The sequence below is a fragment of the Bos indicus genome, chromosome 11 (assembly GCF_029378745.1).
Source record: "Bos indicus isolate NIAB-ARS_2022 breed Sahiwal x Tharparkar chromosome 11, NIAB-ARS_B.indTharparkar_mat_pri_1.0, whole genome shotgun sequence".
NCBI classification, from domain to species: domain Eukaryota; kingdom Metazoa; phylum Chordata; class Mammalia; order Artiodactyla; family Bovidae; genus Bos; species Bos indicus.
Window position 1 is genome coordinate 104,076,800 of NC_091770.1, and position 22,730 is coordinate 104,099,529.

Consider the following 22,730-nt stretch of genomic DNA (forward strand, 5'->3'; position numbering starts at 1 on the left):
TTTTGCCTCTGGTCCAAAAGGGACGCCCCGACCCCAGAGCAGCCGAGTGGGGCCCCAGCCCCAGGGGAACCTGCTGTGTCACGGGCGCCGTGCAGCCTGCCCCCAGCATCTCAGACGGCACACAGCTCGGAGGAGCTGGAACCTCACGGCCGGGGGCACCCAGCCCTCACCCCTTCCTTCTGCCTCGCAGCGGGCAGACTGGGGTGGCCTGGGGTAGCAGGCCCTGGTGACCTTGGCTGAATCTTGGGTCCGGCCTGGCTGCTGGGCGGGGCTCCCCCACAGGGAGTACTCCCCACTCCCTCTTCTCGTTTATTGGTATAAATAGTGTGAACACAGCTCACCCTCAAGCGCTTCCTATTCCCGGAAGCAGGGCGGGTGTAGGAGGCAGAGTCCATGCTGGGTCCTGTGCCCTGGCCGGTGGGCATCCAGCGCATCCCCTGTGGCGCCCACAGGCCTCACTGGTGCAGCTTCCTGTCCTGGTCCCCGCGCGGCCACCAGGCGATGGGAGCACCAGACGGGGTGGCGGCGTCCCTGTGCAGAGCCAGTCCACCAGCACCGGCCCCGTCTGTCCTCAGCACGAAGTCTCCCAGCGAGGCCTTGTCCCTGGCCTGAGGCCGTGTGATGGCCGCCTCTGCCAGCAGGTCCGGCGGATAAGTGTGTGACGCCACTGGACGGCGGTGCTGCCTGCCCAGGGCCCGCCCAGGGCCCGTGCGTGTTCCGGGGGCTGTCAGGCCTCTGGGCCGCCCTCCTGTGCCTGGGCCGTCGACAGCGGGTTGCTGCCGCCTCCTGGGTGCAGGGTGCAGTTTGGGGCCAGAGCCCAGCTCCGCCGCCCACTCCGGCAGGCCCCTCCGGCGGGGCCGCTCTCTAGTGCAGGAAGGACCTCCTCCCGGTGCGGAAGAAGGACTCGATCTGCTCCAGCGACCGGCCCTTGGTCTCAGGCACGCAGCAGCCGGTGAAGGCCAGGTTCACCAGGCACACGGCGGCGAAGAAGAAGAAGGGGGCCTGCAGGCCGAAGGCGTTCTGGGGGGGAGAGTGCACGGGTCACGGGGAGCCCAGTGCCAGCTTCTGGCCCGGCTTGTGCCAGCCAGCCGGGGTGGCGGGGCTCCATCACATCACCCGGTCAGACACCCCGGGGCTCCCCACCATCGGCAGGAAATCCAGCCGTTTCAGCAGGGTGTTCGAGGCCCCCCAGGGCTGCAGGCAGCCCTCCTCTGGTGCTGGGCCCTGGGACTGACCACCACCCTGGCCCCAGACACCAGCCTCTCTCTCCCTGGTCCCAACGCCCACCTTCACTCTCAGCCTTCCCACGCGCCTCCCTGCAGCAGGTTCACCACCACGGCGCGGCCAGGGGTGGGCTCCTACTCTGCCCGCAACACTCCCCTCTCCACCATCGCTCTGCCTCCTGCTGGCACTGGCTCTGGGTGCCCCCACCCTGCCCTGCCGCACTGACTGCACCAGGACAGGCCCTGCCCAAGCTGTCCGCGTTACCCCCTCCCACCCGGGGACTGGGGACTCTGGTTGGCTTCAAGGCCTGCTGGGAAGCTGAACCAAGAGTGAAGTCAGGACGGGGACGCGCTCGGCTGAGACCCAAGCTGCCCACCAGAGGGAAGACCGCGCTCACTGCCCGGGAGGGTGCGGCAGGGCGGGCAGGCCCGGCTCTGTGGTTTCACCCCGGTCTGGGGGTCAGCTGCCTGACCTCCCAACAGTTCCCCGAGCCGAGCGTTTGCTGAACTGAAGGAGCCCTCGTCAGGCTCTCACTTCACGGTCCCTGGCCCGGTGCGAAGGGAGTGTGTGCTGAGGCTGAGGGGACTCATGGAGACGCCTTTGCACGGGCCCCCGGCACCGGCCAGAGGGGCCCGCCGGCCGAGCACTCACCGTCACCAGCAGGAAGGACTTGGTGAGGGCAAAGGCGGTGAGCCAGCTGACCAGCACGCAGAGCCCTGAGGCCACGCCACGGGCCCGCAGCGGCAGGATCTCCGACATGAGGAGCCAGGTGATGGGGCCCCAGCCCATGGCATAGCCTGCGGGGGTGGGGGGCAAGAGGGTGTGCTCAGACCCCGTCTGGGGGCCATTGGTATCTCCCTGGAGCTGCTGGGAGACCCTCCCCAACCACCGAGACGGCAGCACCCCAGCCCATCTGAGCGTGACGCTGGCCTGCCCCCACCCCTCCACGGGCACCCCTACCCATGATGAAGAGCATGGTGGCCAGCAGGGGCACCAGGGTGAGGTAGCTGGTGGGCGTGGCCAGGGGCTGCTCTGTGCCCGCCAGGGCCTCGCGTTCCAGGCCCATGGTGCTGTTGGGGGCCAGAGACTTCGGACCAAAATGCACGTATAGCCCCAGGGTCAGGTTGGCAGCAAACATGCCGGCCGCTGTGGACAGACCAGAGGCCCTCAGGGGGCCGGGACCCCGTGAGCCCGAGCCCCTCAGCGCCCTGCACCGCCCGCTCCCCATCAGGCCGCTCCCACCCCGCTGGCATTTGGGCTGTCACACCCAGCATGCGTGTGTCACGCCCAGTGTGCGTGTGTCACAGCCGGCTCATTCACTCTCGCAAGCCCCAGCCGGCCTTTCTGGATGTCCAGCCCTGCACCAGGTGCCGGGCAGACCGAGTCCACCCGGCAGGGCAGCTGTGACCCAGGCCCCCCTGGTGCTCCCACCACAAGGGCAGCAGCTGGAGGAGCAAAAGAAGGAAGCACAGGTGACCGCCCGCACTCACCCGAGACGAAGAGCAGGGCCTTGCGGCCGGCCAAGTCCATGGTGAGGGCAGCGATCAGCACGGACAGGAGCCTCACGGCGCCCACGATGGCGGCGTCAACCTTGGGAGGCTGCGAGGAGGGAGCCGTGAGGCTGAGCGACCCTAGCCCATTGGGCCTCTCCCCCACCCCCAAGGCTCTGCAGGGTCAGGCCCTGGGCTCAGTGGCTTTCTGCCAGTCACCCAGCCCAGCCCGCGGGGCCTTGCTGGCAGGGGGCACAACCGTCATGCCCACCACTAAGCCCCGGGCTAGTACTGGATCCTGGCACCACTGCCCCTAATCTTCACACCTCATCTCATCTCTGAGCCCAGGACAGGCATGTGAAGGCCTGCTGGCTATTATCTCCAGTTCGCAGAGGAGGAAGCTGAGGTTTTGGCGGGGGGGACCTGACTTCCTCAGCGAGTGACAGATGCTCTGAACCTGGGATCTGTGGTTCCCAGGGGGTCGTTTTTCTAGAAGACTGGTCTCCCTTGTAATTCCGAGTATCTTGCTTAAAACATGGAAGCCTTACAAACATTACTCAGGACAGGCAGGTGCACAGAAACAGTTATGAGACGTGGGTGTGCCTGCGGCCCCGGGCAGGGCAGGCGCTCAGCGGGCACGGCCTCCCTGGGCCTGGGGACAGAGGGCCGGGGCAGGGGCGCGCTCTCACCAGCAGGACCGCGGTGCTGTCGAAGATGGACTGCAGGTAGACGAGGATGGGCGTGATGCCTGTCAGCTGCTGCAGGAAGCGCATCAGCAGGGCGATGACAATCGGGCGGTACATGTGCGGGTCCCGGGCCTCGGCCCACGACAGGTGGCTGCTCTGGAGACACGAGGCTGCCGCTGCGGGGGGCTGTGCCGGCCCCTCCGGCTGGAGCCACCCTGGCCTGGGCTGCCTGGGGCTAGGTAGGAGGCTCCCTTCTTCCCTCTTCCAGGAAAGGTCCCTGTCACTGGGGCAGCCCCAGCTCTGGGGACTCCCCCAAGGGACCCAGGCTCCCGGGTCAGTGGGTGGGTTGAGGCAGACCCCCTGCTTGGCAACACGGCCGGGTCCCTGGGCATCCATGGCGCGACGCATACACACCCCGAGACGTCCTGCCCCTACCCCCGCTCCTGGAGGTGGGAACTGCTCTCATCCCTGCTTCCCAGGAAAAGCAACCGAGGCTCATGCCAGCGGCGTGAAAGGCCCGTGTCCCACAGCGCTGCGGGGCACGCACCCCGCACACACCTGTCTCCGGACGGTGTCCTGGATCTGCTCGAACTCCCAGCGGGTGTCGGCATCGGGCCCTCGCAGCCAGGCCAGTGCCTGCAGCGCCTCCGCGTCCCTGCCCTTGGAGAGCAGGAAGCGAGGGGAGTTGGGCATGCAGCTGAGCAGCAGGACCATGACGAGCACCGGCCCCTCCCCGGCCACGGCCAGCCAGCGCCAGGGCAGCAGCAGGCCTGCGGACAGGAGCTGTGAGGGGCTGGGGCGGGGCTGAACACAGCCCTTCCCATCGGGGGCCTCTGAGCAGCCTCACTCGCCTTCAAGGGTTAGTCCCAGGGCCGCCTCCTACAGGAAGCCTCCCCTGGTTGCTCCAAGCCGGGCTGCACTTAGATCACAGGGCCCAGGTCCTTGGAGGGCCTCAGGGGTCATAGTGGAGTGACGGGGGAGTAGCCTGAGCAGCAAGGCCCTGGGGGCCTCCACCAGCAAACACTGACCATCTCCCGGCAGGGGGTTCATTCGTGGGCAGGTTTGTCCCTTCCTCTCTTGGGTCGGGCTTCCCTGGGTGGCTCAGACAGTAAAGTAGTTTGCCTACAATGTAGGACACCTGGGTTTGATCCCTGGGCCTGGAAAACCCCGTGGAGAAGGGAATGGCAACCCACCCCAGTATTCTTGCCTGGAGAATCCCATGGACAGAGGAGCCTGGTGGGCTACAGTCCACGGGGTCGCAGAGTCGGACACGACTGTGACTCACTTTCACTTTCTCTTGTCCCTTCCGGCCCCTGCTGCTCAGCGGCCCCGTCCCCCATCCCCCAGACTGCACACAAGAGGTGTTCCGTGTGCGTCCGGATGATACTTGCCAAGGGCATAGAGGGATAGTGACCCGAACACCGCCATGAGCTGGGGTGTGGCACCCAGGGCCCCGCGAACGCTGGGCGGGGCAATCTCAGACACGTACACCTGCAAGACACAGCCCACCCAGTCTCTGCTGAGCACACACGCCGGGCCTGGCTGGGATGAGCGGGGTGGCCCAGTGAGCCCCGAGAACCAAGGGAGTGGGGGCTTCCGTGGGTTCTCGCCCTGGTCGTGATCTCAGCAGGACCTCAGCTGCCTGAACGGTCAAGTGGGCAGCACCACTCAGCTCTGACATGGGGGTGGAGGCCCGAGGGCACCCAGACTCTGGCCTCCACTCCCCCAACCCAGGGCTTTGTGCCCAGCTGGGCCTGCCCAGCCCCGATGTGGGAGTGGTGGGTAACATGCAAGGTCCCAGGAGGGGTGCAGGGCAAGGACTTCCTTTTCCTCCCCATTACGTTGCTCAATATGGATTTTCTCTGATTGAGCAACGACTCTGCCAGGCCTTGAGACAGGAAGTTTGGGGAGTCCAGACTGGGGGCACCTTGGGGCATAATGCCACATTTCCCCCAAGTTAGCTGCCCTGGGGGTGCTGAGCTGAGGCTCCCTGGCAAACATATCCCCATGGATTGTAGTGGGGGGGCCCGAAGCCAGGTGCCCTCAGCTCATGGTGGTCAGTGCAAATACTGAGGCAGTGAGGGGACCGGCCTGGGCAGTCCTGGTCTTACCGGGATGCAGGCAGCTGTGAGCCCCCCTGCGAAGCCTGTCAGCATCCTTCCCAGAAGCAGCATCCAGAGGCCGTGGGCGCCTGCCATCAGCGCATAGCCGGCTGCCGAGGGCACAGCTGAGAACATGATGCTGAGTTTCCGGCCCAGGAGGTCATTGAGGACCATGGCACTGAGTCCCCCGGCCGCCGCACCCAGGGTGAACACGGACTGCAGAGGAGGGTGCGGGGCAGGCATGTCTGGGCGCTCTGGGCACCCAGCACCCCCCACCCCCACCCCATCAGAGCCTAGAGACAGCTGCTCTCCCAGGCTGTCCCGGGAGCCTGGGCTGCAGGACTGGGACTCTGGATGGTGGTGAGCCTCCTGTCCCCAGAGGAGTACAAGCAGCACATGGACAGCTGTCTGTGAGGGAAGCCACAACAGGTGTCTGCCGGAGTTCTGTCCAGACCGATGTTTAAACGCCCAGTACTGTCATATAGCAGACAGGAGGGTTCTGTGACTCGAAGCCCTTGGGATTTTAAGGTTTGGGGGTTCTCAGACTCCCTGTTGAGTATACAGGGAGTTGGATCCAGTTAGTGACCTGGGCATCCTGCTGAGCCTGTCTGAGCCTCAGTTTCTGCAGCTACATTATGGGGCGAGCAGCAGCACCCACCTCATAGGGTTGGCCCCGGAGTGAAAAAGCTCTCATGGGAAGTGCCGAGCAGGGGCCTGGCACAGACTAGGTACACGGCGCGCGTTGGGTGTTATTATTTTAGCTGATACGCTGAGGTTGCAAATCCAAGCCTACTAAGACGGCAGTTGCAGAATCCTGGGACTCCGAGGACCCGTGCTCGTCCCACCCACATGCCCACCATCTCTCCTGACACCCTTTGGCCCAGCAGTGCTCTTCCATTAGTACCAGAGTGTCCTGCCTCTCCTCGTCCAGGGAGGTGCCTGCTCTGTTTTGGGGGGGTGGTCTGGGGAACCCTCAGCCCTGCTGGGTAGAGGTCTTAAGGAACACCTCCCCACCTGCTCCTTCCCACGCCTTCTCCATCAGCTTTCACTTCCCTCTTTCATTTCGGAGCCACTGTCTGGCCTCACTACCCCCCACCTCTACTGCCGACCCGAGTGGATGGGGGAGGGGCAGACCAGGGCCCTGGAGGGGGTCCTGTGGCTTTGTCTGGGGGGCGGGGGTTGGTTTCCTAGCTGGGGACAGAACTTAGTGGGTCCCCGGTCCCCCTGCCCTATCCCTTGTCAGCTCAGAGCATGGCTCTTACCCCGAACCAGGATGCCTGGGTTTTGGTCAGATTCAGGTTTGGATCCGAGGAGTGCTCCAGGGCGGGGATGACGGGGGACGTGTAGACCAGGGCATACCCGAAGCTGAAATTGCCCAGCACAGCAGCGAAGGTAGCCAGGAACACTCTCTTGTTCTGCAGGACCCTAGTGTGTGTGGGGGCAGTGCAGAGCCGTCAGGATCTTTGAGTCCCCCCACCTCTGACTGCTGCCTGGCCTGAGCACAATGGCTGTGCTGGGACAGCTAGGTCAAGAGCTGGTCAGACTGGCACCTCCCGGGGCTGAGCCCCAGCTCCCTGGGGAAGCCCCCGGGGCATGAGGATAGCCCATCGCTGGGGCTGGGACACCGGTGCAGGGCGCCGTTCCCAGAACAGGAGCCCTGGCGTCTGCGCCCAGCTTTGCCATGCAAGAAAGCTTGCTGCTTGACTAGGCAAACACCTCACCTTCTCTGGGCGTCCATGGCCCTGTCTCTGCCAGCTGGGGCCTGGGCCTAGTACTCGGCGGGGGCACCCGGACTAGTGTGTCTGAACGAGGCGGCCCCTTGGTGGCCACTCCCAGACAGTCAGTGGAGGCCCAAGGTCGGGGAGCCCGCTGCCCACTGAAGGTTACCAGGCCATCCGCATCCTCCACCCGCAGACCCTACGCCCGACTCTCACCCGACCCGCGTCCTCTCCCCTGGTGACGGGGGCGGCTTCTCGGGGAATGTGTCATAGTCCCGGCCTTCGGCTCCCAGCAGCGGCTCCTGCATGACCGGCTCCTCCCGCCCGGGCGCGCCGCGAGTGGCCGGGGCAGCTCTGTCCAGAGGCGCGTCGGGCCGCAGCGGATGGGAGCATCCGGCGGAGCCCGGAGCTCCGCCCCCCGGCCGCGATTGGCTGCGGGACGGCCCTGCAGAGCGGGCGTCGGCCAATGGGGCGGCCGCGAGTGGTGCGGATGCTGAGGATGCCGGCGCCGAGCTGGGTGGGGCGGCCGGGCTTTCCCCGGGAGCCGACTCGCGTCCCGGCCGGAGTAACCGAAACCGGGAGGCAGGGTTTTCCCTGGATGCCGCAGGCCCCTCGTGCGCCCCTGGAGGTGGCAGGGCTCTCTAGGCAGATAGGAGCCCTTCGAGGGGGGGAGACACTTGGAAGTCGTGGGGGGCCTGGTTCAAGCTGGGTACCAGCCCTGGGGGCATAGACTGCATCCCTGCATCCCACCCGGGGCCCAGTTGGTATAAGAGGGAGGAAGCTGAAACCCAGAGAGGGGCCGCAAGGCGTCAGGGTCACCCAGGGGATATTTGTGCCCCTTCCAAGGAAGGCCGTGGGCTCCGCCTTGCGCTCCACTCCCTCTCGGCCTGCCACAATGCGTCTGGAGTCACCGCAGTCCCCTAACGCGGTGAGACCCGGCAGGCTCGCCAGATCTAGGGCCACCTCAGCCAGGGGGTGTGGCGTGAACGCAGAAGGAGGAGGGAGTGGTGGTTCCCGTGGGCGAGACTTGTATATTTTCCCATTTCTGACGGGGGAGTAACCTGGGCTTGTAGCAAATCATCCAGGTAATAAGATACAATTTACAAATAGAAAAAGCAGAAACTGAAAATTCCCTGGAAGTCCAACCTAAAAAACCTCCCCAACCAACCAAACAAAAAAACCAACCCAACCCACACACAAACGCACACACCACACAGCAGTGACAAAAAGTCTTGAGTTACTAGTGTCAACTCTCCCTTTGGACTTTTCCAGAGAGGAGAGAGGAAGATGAATCAGACCCTATTGTACTGAATGGATGTCCACACATATTTTAAAACCGATCCTTTGTTGTTGAGCATTTGGGTTATTTCCAAATTTTATCTGTCAAAATAGCAAAGAGTTTTAAAAAGTTGTTACAATTCTCGTTTATACTCATCAAAGTATAACCATATATATTAGAATAGAGAAAACAGACGTGGGAAAACCACACGCTCTGCCAACAGCCTCACCTTCCCCTCTTTTCTCCACGTACCTGTTTGCATATTTGCACACTGAATGTGCATCAGATCGTGTGACACTTCACACTGTCTTTTAAGCATTTTCTTCTTGCTATCAAGGACATAGTCTCTGGACTCAGCATACCCAATAAGTGGTGACTCCTGCTACAACACTGTGTGGTCCTCATGACTGTAGTTTGAAAACTGAGATAAAAGACATTGACCCTGCGCAGGACCCGATGGGGCTTTCCCAGGACAGAACACCACCCTGATGTCCTTCACCTGCCTTTTGTCTATAGAAAAACGTTAGCCATAGAGTGAACTTATTCAGAGAAAGGGAAAAAAAATACAGAAGCAAAGAAAAGCAAACAGGAAAAATAATAAAGTTTAGTCATTAAACAAAGTCAAGGACCTCTTAGTTCCTCCTCAAAGGCTATAGATAATACTCTGAGTCATCTCCTGTGAGCTGTTGGCTGATTCTGAAACCCCCATCAGGTGGAAGGAGTTAACTCCTTGATGACCAGACCGTAGCCATGACATAAGGTGCTGCATCTTGCATAGTTCCAAGAACTGGCCTCAAAGAAATGGACCCAAGCCAAGAATGGAACTGAAAATTAACTGTACTTAAGATGACGCTGCTTTTTTTGCATTTCTTTTCCATGGGGATGGTCTTGATCCCTGTCTCCTGTACAATGTCACGAACCTCATTCCATAGTTCATCAGGCACTCTATCAGATCTAGTCCCTTAAATCTATTTCTCACTTCCACTATATAATCATAAGGGATTTGATTTAGGTCATACCTGAATGGTGTAGCAGTTTTCCTTACTTTCTTCAATTTAAGTCTGAATTTGGCCATAAGGAGTTCATGATCTGAGCCACAGTCAGCTCCTGGTCTTGTTTTTGCTGACTGTATAGAGCTTCTCCATCTTTGGCTGCAAAGAATATAATCAATCTGATTTCGGTGTTGACCATCTGGTGATGTCCATGTATAGAGTCTTCTCTTGTGTTGTTGGAAGAGGGTGTTTGCTATGACCAGTGCATTTTCTTGGCAAAACTCTATTAGCCTTTGCCCTGCTTCATTCCATATTCCAAGGCCAAATTTGCCTGTTACTCCAGGTGTTTCTTGACTTCCTACTTGTGCATTCCAGTCCCCTATAATGAAAAGGACATCTTTTTTGGGTGTTAGTTCTAAAAGGTCTTGTAGGTCTTCATAGAACCGTTCAACTTAAGCTTCTTTAGCATTACTGGTTGGGGCATAGACTTGGATCACTGTGATATTGAATGGTTTGCCTTGGAAACGAACAGAGATCATTCTGTCATTTTTGAGATTGCATCCAAGTAGTGCATTTCAGACTCTTTTGTTGACCACAATGGCTACTCCATTTCTTCTAAGGGATTCCTGCCCACAGGAGTAGACATAATGGTCATCTGAGTTAAATTCACCCATTCCAGTCCATTTTAGTTCGCTGATTCCTAGAATGTCGACATTCACTCTTGCCATCTCCTGTCTGACCACTTCCAATTTGCCTTGATTCATGGACCTGACATTCCAGGTTCCTATGCAATATTGGTCTTTACAGCATCGGACCTTGCTTCTATCACCAGTCCCATCCACAACTGGGTATTGTTTTTGCTTTGGCTCCATCCCTTCATTCTTCATATTTCTCCACTGATCTCCAGTAGCATATTGGGCTGGACATGGAACAACAGACTGGTTCCAAATAGGAAAAGGAGTGTGTCAAGGCTGTATATTGTCACCCTGCTTATTTAACTTATATGCAGGGTACATCATGAGAAACACTGGGCTGGAAGAAGCACAAGCTGGAATCAAGATTGCCGGGAGAAACATCAATAACCTCAGATATACAGATGACACCACCCTTATGGCAGAAAGTGAAGAGGAACACAAAAGCCTCTTGATGAAAGTGAAAGAGGAGAGTGAAAAAGTTGGCATAAAGCTCAACATTCAGAAAATGAAGATCATGGCATCTGGTTCCATCAGTTCATGGGAAATAGATGGGGAAACAGTGGAAACAGTGTCAGACTTTATTTTTCTGGACTCCAAAATCACTGCAGATGGTGATTGCAGCCATGAAATTAAAAGACGCTTACTCCTTGGAAGGAAAGTTATGACCAACCTAGATAGCATATTCAAAAGCAGAGACATTACTTTGCCAACAAAGGTCCGTCTAGTCAAGGCTATGGTTTTTCCAGTGGTTATGTATGGATGTGAGAGTTGGACTGTGAAGAAAGCTGAGCACCGAAGAATTGATGCTTTTGAACTGTGGTGTTGAAGAAGACTCTTGAGGGTCCCTTGGACTGCAAGGAGATCCAACCAGTCCATTCTGAAGGAGATCAGCCCTGGGATTTCTTTGGAAGGAATGATGCTAAAGCTGAAACTCCAGTCCTTTGGCCACCAGATACAAAGAGTTGACTCATTGGAAAGGACTCTGATGCTGGGAGGGAGTGGGGGCAGGAGGAGAAGGGGACGACAGAGGATGAGATGGCTGGATGGCATCACTGACTCGATGGACATGAGTCTGAGTGAACTCCGGGAGTTGGTGATGGACAGGGAGGCCTGGCGTGCTGCAATTCATGGGGTCGCAAAGAGTCGGACACAACTGAGCAACTGACTGAACTGAACTGAGGATGACGCTGATGAGACCACTGTGTGACCGATTTCAAGATGATTGTTGGAGCTGACTGTGCTGTTTCGGTATGTAGCCCCCTCCCTCCACCTATGTGTGCGTGCTAAGTCGCTTCAGTTGTGTCCGAATCTTTGTGACCTTATGGACTGTAACCCACCAGGCTCCTCTGTCCATTGGATTCTCCAGGCAAGAATACTGGAGTGGTGACATGTGAATCAAATCTGTGTCTCGTATGCTTCCTTCATTGGCAGGCCAGTTCTTTACCACTTGGGCTCCCCTGGTAGCTCAGATGGTACAGAATCCACTGGCAATTCAGGAGACCTGAGTTTGATCCCTGGGTTGGGAAGATCCCCTGGAGGAGGGCATGGCAACCCACTCCAGTATTCTTGCCTGGAGGATCCCCATGAACAGAGGAGCCTGGCGGGCTATAGTCCATTGGGCCGCAAAGAGTCAGACAGGACTGAGTGACCGAGAACAACGCAGCCAGCACTTGGGAAGCCCTCCATCACCTATGAAAATCCTGAAAATCCTTGAGTAGCAAGCGGAGTGGGCTTTTGGACCCGAGTTGGCCTTCTCCCCCAGGTTTCTGGCCTTGTACACAAAGCAAGCTTTCCTTTCCTGACAATCCTGGTTTCTTGAGTATCGGATTGCAAGCTTCAAGCAGTCAAATCTGAGCCCAGTAGCAACATCTCAGACATACGGCACAATGAATAAACTTCTGTGTGCCTCCCAGGAATTGCAGCTCAGATCACGAAAGAGGCTTCTGGGGCTTCCTTGGTGTCCGGTGGCTGAGACTCTGGGCTCCCAATGCAGGAGGCCCGGGTTCAGTCCCTCGTTGGGGGACTAGATCCCACATGCTTCAACGAAGATTGAAGATCCTGCATGTGGCAACCAAGACCCAGCACAGCCAAATAAATACATATTAAAAAAGAAGCTTCTGACCACCTCCAGAAAGCCCCAGGCACCTCTTTCCAGTCATGTGCGCCCTCCTGAGGTCCCATCACTGACTTCTGTCCTCATGGATTGGATTTCCCTCCTCTTGAACCTCTTGAAATGACCCCTGCTCTTGTTTTTGGCTCTTTTCCCCCCCAGTTTTTTCCCATTAATTTTTTTTTTCTATGTGGGATTTTCCCAGATCAGGGATTGAACCCATGTTTCCTGCATTGGCAGGTGGATTCTTAACCACCAGACCACCAGGGAAGCCCCCAGGTTTTTTTTTTTTTCCTTTTCTTTTAAAATCAGCTTTATTGAAGGACAATCTACACACAGGAAAATGAACTCATTTTAAGTGTGTAGGTCGATGAGTTGACAACTGTGTCACCCTGGGGCCCCAATCAAGACAGACAGCCATCCTCCAGAATCCCCCTTCCCAGTCAGTGCGTCCCCCCACCCACCCCTAAGCCACTGCTGAGCGTCTGTCTCTGACTGCCGATTACACTAGTCTTTCCTCGAGTTTCATAGAAAGAGGCCTGCAGAGTGGCGCTTCCTTTCTGCTGCTTTTATATGGCACGTCTGCAACATGCATCTGTGCTGTGCGCTCCGGTGGCTTACTCCCTTCTTGCTGCTGTGTGTGTGACTGCCATTCTCTTACGGGCGGTTGGGTTTCACGGGGCTCAGGGCAAGTCACCCTAAAATACGCCAAAGTGGCAGACTGATGACTCTGAATTTAAGCTACTTGAGAAAAGCAGTGGACGCAAGAAGGAGACTCTGACCCTACTCTCTGTCCCCGTGAAAGTCGGGAATAGATTTCCCATGTGGAAGCTATGCTTCCTGACCAGGAGGCAGAGACAGGCTTATCCCCAGAGACGGGGATCAGGGCAAGAAAACTGGTAACAAGCCCTACTCGGTGTCTTCAGTAACTAGTATCCAAGCCTAAGGGTCTTTGTCTTGTCAGTTCTTGACAGATTTGTTGTTTCTTTGTCTAAATAACTTGAAGGCTTCCCGCCTTCGGTCGTTTCTTTGGGTTCTGTGTCTACGAGAGCGCCGTATGCATGAAATTCAGTTTGTTTAGTTTTCCTCCTGTTGATCTGTCTTGTGTCCATTTAATTATTAGGCCAGCTGAAATAGCGAAGAAGGGCAGGGGGAGAGGGTCCCCTCCTGGACAGGCCACTTTCAGTTTTGGGCAAAAGGATGAATCTTGTATGATTCTCCTTGTTCACAGCCCCTTCTTAGGGGATTTTTAAGGTTCTTAAGTGGATGAAGCTGGAATTGCTCAGGAGTCTTTTTTCATGGGTATTAAGGTTATTTCACACCTTTTTGCCTTTTCCCCCCTAAACTAATATATTTATAAAAGTGTTTATTTATTTGAATGACTGGATCTGAGTTGTGCATGTGGGATCTTTAGTTCTGGCACGTGGGAGCTAGTTCCTTGACCCGGGTTCAAACCCAGGCCCCCTGCAGTGGGAAAATGGAGTCTTAGCTACTGGATCACGAGGGAAGTCCTTACCTTTTTTCGCTTTTAAAATTAGCAATGGGATGAACATCTTTGCCAGTAAGGGATAACTTCCTTCAGCAAAGATCACTTCTGTGGTCCTCCGGCCTCCAAACCCTCCCACTTGAGTCTGCCCCAGATGGGCTGCTCCAGAACCTGGCCCTGGCGCTGGGGTGGGCCTATGCCCCATCTTCCACCCACCCCCCTGCCTGGCACAGCATGGGCACACAGCCAGTGCCTAGAAGCCCCTTGCTAACTGGAATTTAGAGTCTGCCCCTTCTCCTTGGAGGAGGAAGTGGTTACCCACTCCAGTATTCCTGCCTGGAGAATCCCATGGATGGAGGAGCCTGGCAGGCAACAGTCCATGGGGTCGCAGAGTTGGAAGGAGGATCCCCTCTTCCCTCAGCCCCCACGTGGAAGCCTCAGCTTAGAAGAAGCAGAAAGCGCTGTCTGGGGAGGAGGCACCTGGCTCCGCAGGTGGGAGGGCCCTGGACACACCCACCTGGCGGTGGGGCGGGGGGCCTCAGGCGGCCTCCAGCTGTAGCCACGCCCTGGGGGAAGCCCCAGAGTGGGTGGTTTCCTTAGAGGAGAGAGGAGGCCGCTGAGGTGATCATTCAGGCCGCCACCCACTGGCCCCTGTCCCTGGGAACATGGCAGCTCTGGGGTAGGCTTCTCCCAGGACGCGGGAGCCCTGATGGCCTGAAGGTAACCATCCTGCAGAACTGTGGGGCTGGGGGTTGGCAGGGGCTGGGCAGAGACACTCCGTGTCTCCTGGACCTCGCTGGCTGATCGAGGGCCTGGAGCTTAACAAGCGACCGACCTAGTCCAAACCTAGCCCTCCCTGTGCTGGAGGCTGAGGGTAGGGTCTCAGGCCGCCGCGACCCTCTCTGCCAGACTCTGGCTTCTTGGGAACCTGCTCCAGGAGGCTCTCCCTTTAGCGAGCCTCACTTTTCTTATCTGCCGGATGGACACAGCCTGGTGCTCCCGTCCTTCACTGCCGTGCGGGTGCAGAGCAGCTGGTAGTCTTGTTGCGAATGCTTCTGCAGTGTGAGGAGGGCCTTTCCAGACGAGTCTGCTGGCTTCCAGTTGCCCAGGAAACTAACCCAGCTGCATTCCAGACTCCCTGGCACAGGGGGAAAGGTCTCCGAGGAAGGGAGCTGTGGGGCTGAACCTGGCCTCCGGCCCGGTCATCTCGAGGGGGAAGGTGGGAAGCTTGGCGGGGCCGCTGGCAGCCCCCGGGGCTGTCCTTGCCCTCCCTCCGTGGTCCTCCGCATCCCCATTTCACAGAGGAAAACATCGAGGCTCAGGGAGTCACTGTCCGGGGGCACCTCTTGGCCCCTGGCTCCTGGTGTGATGGGGGGACGGATGGGAGGGGTGGTGGGTGTGAGGTGGGCCCCTCCCAGAGGAAGTCCTGCCCCTCATCTCCTCCTCACAGATGGGCCAGCCTGGGCCCCCCGGGGAGAAGGTCTCTGACACCCAGCTGTCTGGTGCCCCGGCCGCCCCCCACCATGCCCCGGCTGACGTCATTCCCGGCCCCGAGGACTCGGACCTGGTGCCCTCTCTCACCCTGGCTGCAGCCCTGGTACTCTTGTTCCTGCTGCTTTCTGTCTGGCTGGTATGGGACCGGCCCCCTCGAGACTCCTGCTGACGTGGGTTCCCGAGCTGGGGCAGGGTATCCCTGGGCTGGGCATGGCACAGCCTCCCAGCTGCGCCCTGGGCCATACCCTGCACCCAGCGGCTCAGCCCTTGCCTGTGGCAGCCCCAGGGGGACCCCAGGAGGCCCCCAAGGGCCCCCCACCACTGGAACACTGGAGCGCAGGAAGCCCGATGAGTCCTGGACTCGGCTGCAGAAGGCCGCTGCTGGAGCCTCACCCCTGGGGTTGGCCGCGGAAGGTGGACTACAAGGTCCGGGGTGGCTGCGAGTGCGCAGGCCGACTGGGCTCAAAACCGGCTCATCCTGGTTTGCTGCAGGCCACAGGTGGGTGCGCACCCCGGCCCTGCCGTCCTGAGCGCGGCAGGAGAAGCCAGGTGACCCCTGGGTATCTGCGGAGTGGGTTAGATCGAGCTGGGAGAGGAGAGTTGTAGCTTAGGCTCTGTCCACGCTGGCCAGTTGGAGGGTGGACAAGGCCCTGCCCCGCCCCAAATCTCAGCTCCCCAGTCATCCAATGAGGGCGGCAGTCCCTGCCCCTCGGCACTGTCGGGAGGGCCCACCGGTAGGGAGGTATTCTGTGGCCCCTCCGCAGCTGACAGTCTCCCTCCGGGTGTCGCCCTCTCCTACCTCCTGGGACCCAGAGAACCCTGGGAGGAAGCCCCACGCCCTCCCCCGCGCTGAGACGGGTCCGAGGCGGGATGCGCTGGTCTTGGCCGCCACCTGGTGGCTGAAGTTGAGAATCACGCCATTTGATTTGAGAGCCCTCTGGGGTTTCCATCAGGGCCTGGGAGGTGAAGGTGTTCTATTTTTTAAAATTTGAGACTATGGACAAGCATACATACATTTCATTACCCAGAGAGAACCTCTTTTGCCATTTTCTATTTGCGTTCTTTTCCTGTTTGCATATCTATGATCTCCTGAAAAAGCATCGGGAAGGAGGCAGAGGGGGTGGGGAAGAACTGCTTGCAAGGCCTGGTGGGGGGAGGTCGCGGGGGGGTGGGGCGGGGAAAGGGGCGTCTGCCCAGGGGCCGGGGCCTTTCTGCCCCACAGCGGTCCTCCTTGGGCCTTGGTGGGGAAGATGGGCGGGCCGTGGAGACCTTCAGGTCGGGGCTGGAGGCCCTGGGACCCTCCTGACTCACTGAATAAGCACTTGTCAGGACCCCTCCTGAGGCGGAATCCTCCATTCTCCAGGGAAAAGCGGCCCCTCCGGACCTTGTCCGAGGCCTCAGCCTTGCCTGCTGCCCCGCTCAGGGGGAGGGCAGATTGTGTGCAGCCTCCTGTTTGCATTTCTGTCCAGCGCCCCAGAAAACGCCGCGTGGCTTCATTGCGGTTTCAGCGGCTGCTGCAGGGCATCCGGCCTGCCCCTGTGGTTCTTCCCGGCCACGGAGCCCCCTCTGCACTCCCCGCGCCCAACCCGAGGCTGGCATGGGCGTCTGTCCGAAGCTGGTCCAGAAGGAACTGCACCTGTGGAGAAGCACTGCTCTGTGTGACTCACTGACCATTTCATAAACCCTGTGGCTCCCTTTGGGGTTTTGCCGCCCCGTCTCCCCTCTCTTCCAGCGGTGCTGGGGCAGCCAGATGCCTGAGATCGGGGAAGTCTAGGCTTTTGGCGGGCTGGACGTTGCCAAGGATGACAGGAAGGGCCAGGCCGGGGCTGGAGGCCTGCTCCTGGAACGAACCCCTTGGCAGGGAAGGGGCTGGGAGCTGGCAGCTCGTGTGTGACTATGTGTGTGTACATGTGTGTCTGCGTGTACACACCTGTGCCCACAGGCTGCACGCGTGTGCACCGCACATGTACAAGCACGTAACGCACGTGAACCCATGGACTTCAGTCTCCGTACACGTGCTCGCGTGTGTGCCTGTATGCGTGCGTGAGTGTACGTATGCACACCCGTGTATGTATGTGAATGCATGTGCACCATGAACGTTTGTGTTTGCACGCATGCGTGTACTTGTGTGGGCTTTCCTGGTGCCTGCAATGCAGGAGATCCAGGTCTGATCCCCGGGTCGGGAAGATCCCCTGGAGGAGGGCCTGGCAACCCATTCTAGTGTTCTTGCCTGGGGAATCCCCATGGATGGAGGAGCCTGGTGGGCTACAGTCCTCAGGGCAGCAAAGAATCAGACACGACTGAAGCAACTTAGCATACACGCATGCATGTACTTGTGTGTATACAAGCAGGCATGTATGCACGCACACGTGTGTGTGTGTGTTTGCTCTGTCTGGCCCTGCTATAGGAGCCTGGGGATGGCATGGAGCTGGCCTCTTTCCTCGCAGCCTGGGTGTGAGCTTGTGGGCGTTTGCCAGGCAGGGTTCAAACAGCCCCCAGAGCCTGGAGGCCCCGTCCTGGGGGAGAGACTTTCCCGTGGTTTCCTCTCCGCCGGCCTCTCTCCAGCTCTGTGGCGGTGGGCGAGCCCCAGACCGAGTCTCCTTTCCTCATCAGTCCGCGGGTCAGTGGGACCACACTGCTCCTCTACTCCATTCTGCCTCCTTCCCAGGAGGGCCCTGATGGTGCCTGGGGTGGCAGCGTGCCTACTAGACTCACAGGTCCTCCAGCTGCCCTGTAGCTGGGTGGCCATGTGAGTCCCTTCTGGCCAGGGGTGTGGTTAGTCCAGAGTGTCCAGGGAGGGCCACCTTCCTGATTAGCAAGGCTTCGGGTCCTATCCCCTTCTTCCTGCCTGGAATTCAGTTGTGTTGCCCGGCGATGCAGCAGCCCTCTTGCAACCAGGAGGTGGGAGCCCAGGCTAGGATGATGAGCAGGGATGAAGCAGGAGCTGGTTCTTTGGGGACTGGAGGCTGGGCACCTTGTTGTGCGAGCTGGTTTTCTGGGTGTCGCAGCCTTAAGCGCTGCTAACGGCTACTGGCCATCAGCTCCTCCTTCCCTGTGGAAGTGGCCTGGAGCCTGAAGGGGCGGGCTCATGGGTGTGCTCCAGACCCTGCCCACTCTTCCCTCTGTGCTGGGGCCCCAGGGCACCGGGGCACTGGGGAATGGTCCTCAGAGGCCTTCAGGCATCTCCTGGGGGGAGAAGGACGAGGGGACCCGGACAGCTGGCCTGGCCTCCCACTGGGACCGGGGGCCTCCAGGGCCCGTGTCTGAGACCTGCTCCTGCCCTGCATCCTTGGCAAGGTGAGAGTGAGAGAGGCAGGAGGGAGGTGATGCTGGAAACCCGCCCCGCAAGGGGTGGGGGCGGAGGGGCTGGCACCAAGCCTTCTCCATGGTGCGGGGTGGCCAGTCCCCAGAGCCCGGCCCTGGCTGGACCCCTCTGCTCTCCTCCTCACCACAGAGCTAGCCAGACAGCCCCCAGCAGATGCTTCTGGGGACGTTCTTGGGGTTCCAGCTGGGCACGCCTCATGGGCAGGTGTGTCTTGCTTGGGGCACCAAGAGGCAACAGCAAAGGCCAGGGTGAGGCTGACCAGTCTCTGTGCTGGCTTCCTGCCCCTGCTTGGTCCTGTGATGTGGACTTGGGTCAGGCCTGACCGGTGAAGCGCGTTCCTTCCTGCTCTGGCCTTTGCGCTGGGAAGGGTCAGACCCAGGGCCCCCCAGCCACCCCACCCTCTGCCCTGGCCAGGTGCGCCACGACCCTGGTTCCCACCACCCTGGGGTTCACGCCCCTCCCCTGTGACCAGCACTGGCCGGGCCTGGGAAGGGCGGGGCTGGGGCCGAGCGTGGCCGGCCAGCCTGGCGTTTTTTCCGCCTTTTCACGGCCTCAGCCAACACCCTCTCCCGGGACACGGCCAACTATTTGTGGGCCGCCGAGTGGCCCAGCAGCTGCTCCTCCTGCTCGAGTATGACATTACATTTTTTTGGACGGCTGGACGCTCCCTGCTTTGCAGTGTTGGAAGCGACAGCCTCGCTCTGTCCCTGCCACTCCCGTGTCCCTCCAGCCCACCCTGCGCACACCCTGCCCACGGCGGGGCCCCTCTCCAGAGCTCAGACGAAGCCCACACTGAGGCTGTGGGTGGCCTGGGACCCTCTCCTCGGTTACTTTTGGCCCCTGTGCTGGCCCAGGGACTCCCTGCCAAAAGCAATTACTGAATTTTCATCTTGTTTTGCTGACGGCTTAGAATATGTCAACAATGTTCCGCCGGGGAGACCCGAGGGCACCTCGAGATCGGGGGTGGGGAGGGGGCTTGGGCGCCCAGCGGGGGTCCCCCAGGACTGGACCGCTGGAGTCCCTGGCGAGGCAGAGGAGGAGGAGGCGTCAGAGAGGGCGTCCCTCGCAGCTGCTGTCCGTTGGCGCCCTGGAGCACTGGTCTGTGTGGAGACACTTAAAACCCGCTCCTGGCAACGCAGGGGCGGGGGGAGTCTGTCTTCTGAGGCTCAGAGCTGCCCTGCGACCAGCTGACGTCCCGTGCTGGGAGGTGGCTGCAGGGCTCTGTGCCCAGGCTCTGCCCCCTGTTTGTGGGCGGTGGGCTCACCCTGTTCTGCAGTGGGCAGGGCTCGGGGGCTCCAAAGAACAGGCCGGATCTGCCCCCAGGGGTCTCCCCCTCCCCCCAGGCTGCGCTCAGCGCCACGGACCAGAGGCCACGACAGCAGCCCAGGCCGGGCCATCTTCTCTGAGGGGCTCCGTTGTGTGGCCCTGGGGTCTGCACCCCAGCCCCTCAACTCCAGTGTCTCCACCAGGAACACCACGCTGTCCCAGGGAGGACCTCGGGGTTGTGGGAGGCTGGATTCCACCTGGTGGGCTTCATCCCGGGCCCAGGCCGCCCTCCGCCCCCTGCCCAGCCCTCAGGAACGTCCACTGGCCACAGGCAGAAAGATGGAGGAAGGCTGCGGCCCTGGTGCTGGGAGCCCGGCGGCCCTGACCGGGTGGGCGGGCGCACCTCCTGGGCTTGGGCGAGCTTCTGACCCCGACCTCTCTACCAGCCTCAGCACCACCACCAGGGAGAAGGGCCGGGAGACTCTGCGGGGAGGAGCTGGGGTGGAAGCTGAGCAGGCTCTGGAGGCTGAGCACCCCAATGTCTGGGGACCGGGGTCCTGTGCATGCCGTGGGCGGCACCCCCGGAGCAGGGGTCTTCCCTGCTCGAGCTGGTGGTCGACCCTGTTTTCCCACTGGCTCTTCTTCTCAGGGGGCCCAGAATGCTCACTGCCCCCCCCCGCAAGGGAGGCCAGGAGGCCAAGCCCACTGCACATGCACGGGTGGCTGGACACACGTGCGCATGTGTGTTTGTGCATGTGTGTGCGTGCTCCCGCCTCCTAGAGGACGGGCCGGCTGGGGGCCCTGGGCTTTGGGACACCGGCCACACCCTCCTCTGGGACTGCTCGTGCCCAGCTCCCAGCTGAGCGGTGGGGTCGGACCGGCCCTGCCCTGCGGGCGCTCGGGGTCTGCTGGGGGAGACAGAAGCTCGGCAAGAGGGCACGTGGGAGGGGGCCCGGGACCCGGCCTGGATGGGGGCCACCCACACCTGGCACTGACCGAGGGCGCCTGAGCTTAATGTAAACGCCCGTGTGGGGGTCTGGGTGCTGGCTTGCGGGGACAGGCTGGGTGCTCCTGAGGCCCCAGGGCGGGATCCGGGGCATCTGGAGCCTGAGGCTGAGCGGGCTGTCGAGGGGCAGCCTTGGACATTGGGGCTGAGCCAGGAGTGGAGTGACCTCGTGGAGTGTGTCCGCTGTCTCCCCAGCTGGGGCCTGGCTCCCAGCTGGTCTGTCGGCCTGGACAGCCCTGTGTGTTTGGAATCGTGGCTGCGATCTCAGGGAAAGAAGCAGCCGAGGGGCCTGCCCTCCGCCACCCCCAGCCTTTGGAGGCTCCATCTGGGCAGATGCAGACCCTGGGGAGTGCAGCTCCTGGCAGGTCTGTGAAACGGGAGCCCGGCGGAGGCCAGGGTCTCAGGGGCTGTCCGGTGTGCAAGACTGAGGTCTCGGGGCTGACAGAGTAGCCGCCCCAGGAGAGGGCTCTTGGAGAAGCCCGGCTCTGACTCAGGTGAGGAGCTGGGTTTGCTTTCTGAGGCCTGAAGGATGGAGCCTGGGTCCCCGTGGTCCTTAAAGGGACGGCGCCACGAGCTTGCTTGCAGTGGAAGATCTGGAGTCCGGTGGTGGCAGAGGAGGAGGGGGCCGCTGGTTGTTGGGGTTGGATTCCCACTCTTTCTGGAACATTCCCCAGGAGCAGGCCTGGCTGTGGGAGGGGATGAGAGTGGGCTGGACGGCCCGGGATCCTGGCCAGGCCCAGGCCTCCCCAGCATCCACCAGGTGAGCGGCCTACGTGTGTGGCTGACTGGCCTTCCTCCAGTTCAGCTCGCCAGAGGCCGCGGTGACCATCTCCTGGGAATGAGGTCCGTATGAACACGCCATCGGCAGAAGCGATGTGCTCCCTGCATGAGTGTATTAACAGCAGGATGGCCCCGGAGCAGCTCGCCCACCGAGGCTGGAGACTGACATGGTCCAGGCATGTCCTCTGACCGTTGCCCCGTGGCCCCCTCTCTGCCTGCAGATGTGCTCTTCAGGGTCCAGACGTGGCTTGGTTCCAGGACATGGCCCTGGCTTTCTCTGTGTGTGCTGAGCGCACTGGTCCCCCTGGACTCTGCTGGGGCAACAGTCTCATGATGCTCATATTGTCCATTGGACAGGACTTGCCAAGTGGGAAGTCCAGCTCACCTGTGCCCCTCCTAGCGAGGGCAGGGGCGTGTCCTGCGGCTGGAGCCCTCCCCGTCTCAACCTGAGGTCGGGGAAGCGTCCTTGCCGGGCGGACCCCTCCATTGCTCCCTCGATGCTGGCGGACCTGGATTTCAGCCTCAGAGACCTGGAACCAGCCCCTGGCCTCTGGGAGACTGAGCTGAGTGGACTTGGCCTCTCCTCTGTCAGGAGCCGGACTTCTTGCCTCAGCCAGGGGTGGGGGCAGCAAGCCTGGCCTCGAGGAAGGGGTCCTGGGGCCGGGCTGTCCCCACAGGGCCCCCCAACCCAGAGCATCTGTCCACCCTGTGAGGTGATAGACTTGAGAAAGGACTCAGCGGCGAACCTAGAAGGTGTTTAAGAGAGATGGGGGTGTGGCCAGAGGGACGGGGCGTGGTCAGAGATATGGGGGCGCGGTCAGAGGGACGGGGGCGTGGTCAGATAGGTGGGGGTGTGGCCAGAGGGACGGGGCGTGGTCAGAGGGACGGGGCGTGGTCACAGGAGAGACAGCCGGTGATGTTCCCACGGGTTCCCAGCCATCGGCGCCCTTGACCCTTGACCTAGCACTTCTGTCCCCTCACTGTAAGTGGTGAGGAGAGGCCCCCCCCCCCCCCCCCCCCCCCCGCTTAGGGTCGTCTGGGGATGGAGAGAGCTCTCTGGAGCAGACCTGGCGCCTC

General features: G+C 60.3%; 1 protein-coding gene and 1 long non-coding RNA gene across 10 annotated transcripts; one reads left to right on the forward strand and one right to left on the reverse strand.

The window, feature by feature from the left end:
* Nucleotides 1–254: 254 nt before the first annotated feature.
* Nucleotides 255–7,611, reverse strand: SLC2A6 (solute carrier family 2 member 6). 9 transcript variants are annotated; one of them, XM_070799632.1, is made up of 10 exons: nucleotides 7,437–7,606; nucleotides 6,765–6,927; nucleotides 5,512–5,718; nucleotides 4,792–4,942; nucleotides 3,959–4,170; nucleotides 3,404–3,661; nucleotides 2,715–2,823; nucleotides 2,185–2,370; nucleotides 1,876–2,021; nucleotides 255–1,020 (listed from the first exon to the last, which is right to left on the reverse strand). In XM_070799632.1, the coding sequence occupies exons 1-10, from the start codon at nucleotides 7,526–7,528 to the stop codon at nucleotides 865–867; spliced, it is 1,680 nt and encodes a 559-aa protein (XP_070655733.1). In that variant the 5' UTR covers nucleotides 7,529–7,606; the 3' UTR covers nucleotides 255–864. The 9 variants fall into 9 exon arrangements, with proteins under 9 accessions (XP_070655733.1, XP_070655734.1, XP_070655735.1 ...); XM_070799633.1 differs by having other exon boundaries at nucleotides 4,792–4,891; nucleotides 7,437–7,604; XM_070799634.1 differs by having other exon boundaries at nucleotides 3,404–3,556; nucleotides 7,437–7,604.
* A 6,767-nt stretch (nucleotides 7,612–14,378) lies between these two features.
* On the forward strand, nucleotides 14,379–16,322 carry LOC139185887 (uncharacterized). The gene is made up of 2 exons (XR_011569513.1): nucleotides 14,379–14,502; nucleotides 15,233–16,322. It is a non-coding gene; the product is annotated as an uncharacterized lncRNA (long non-coding RNA).
* The last annotated feature ends 6,408 nt before the right edge of the window (nucleotides 16,323–22,730 follow it).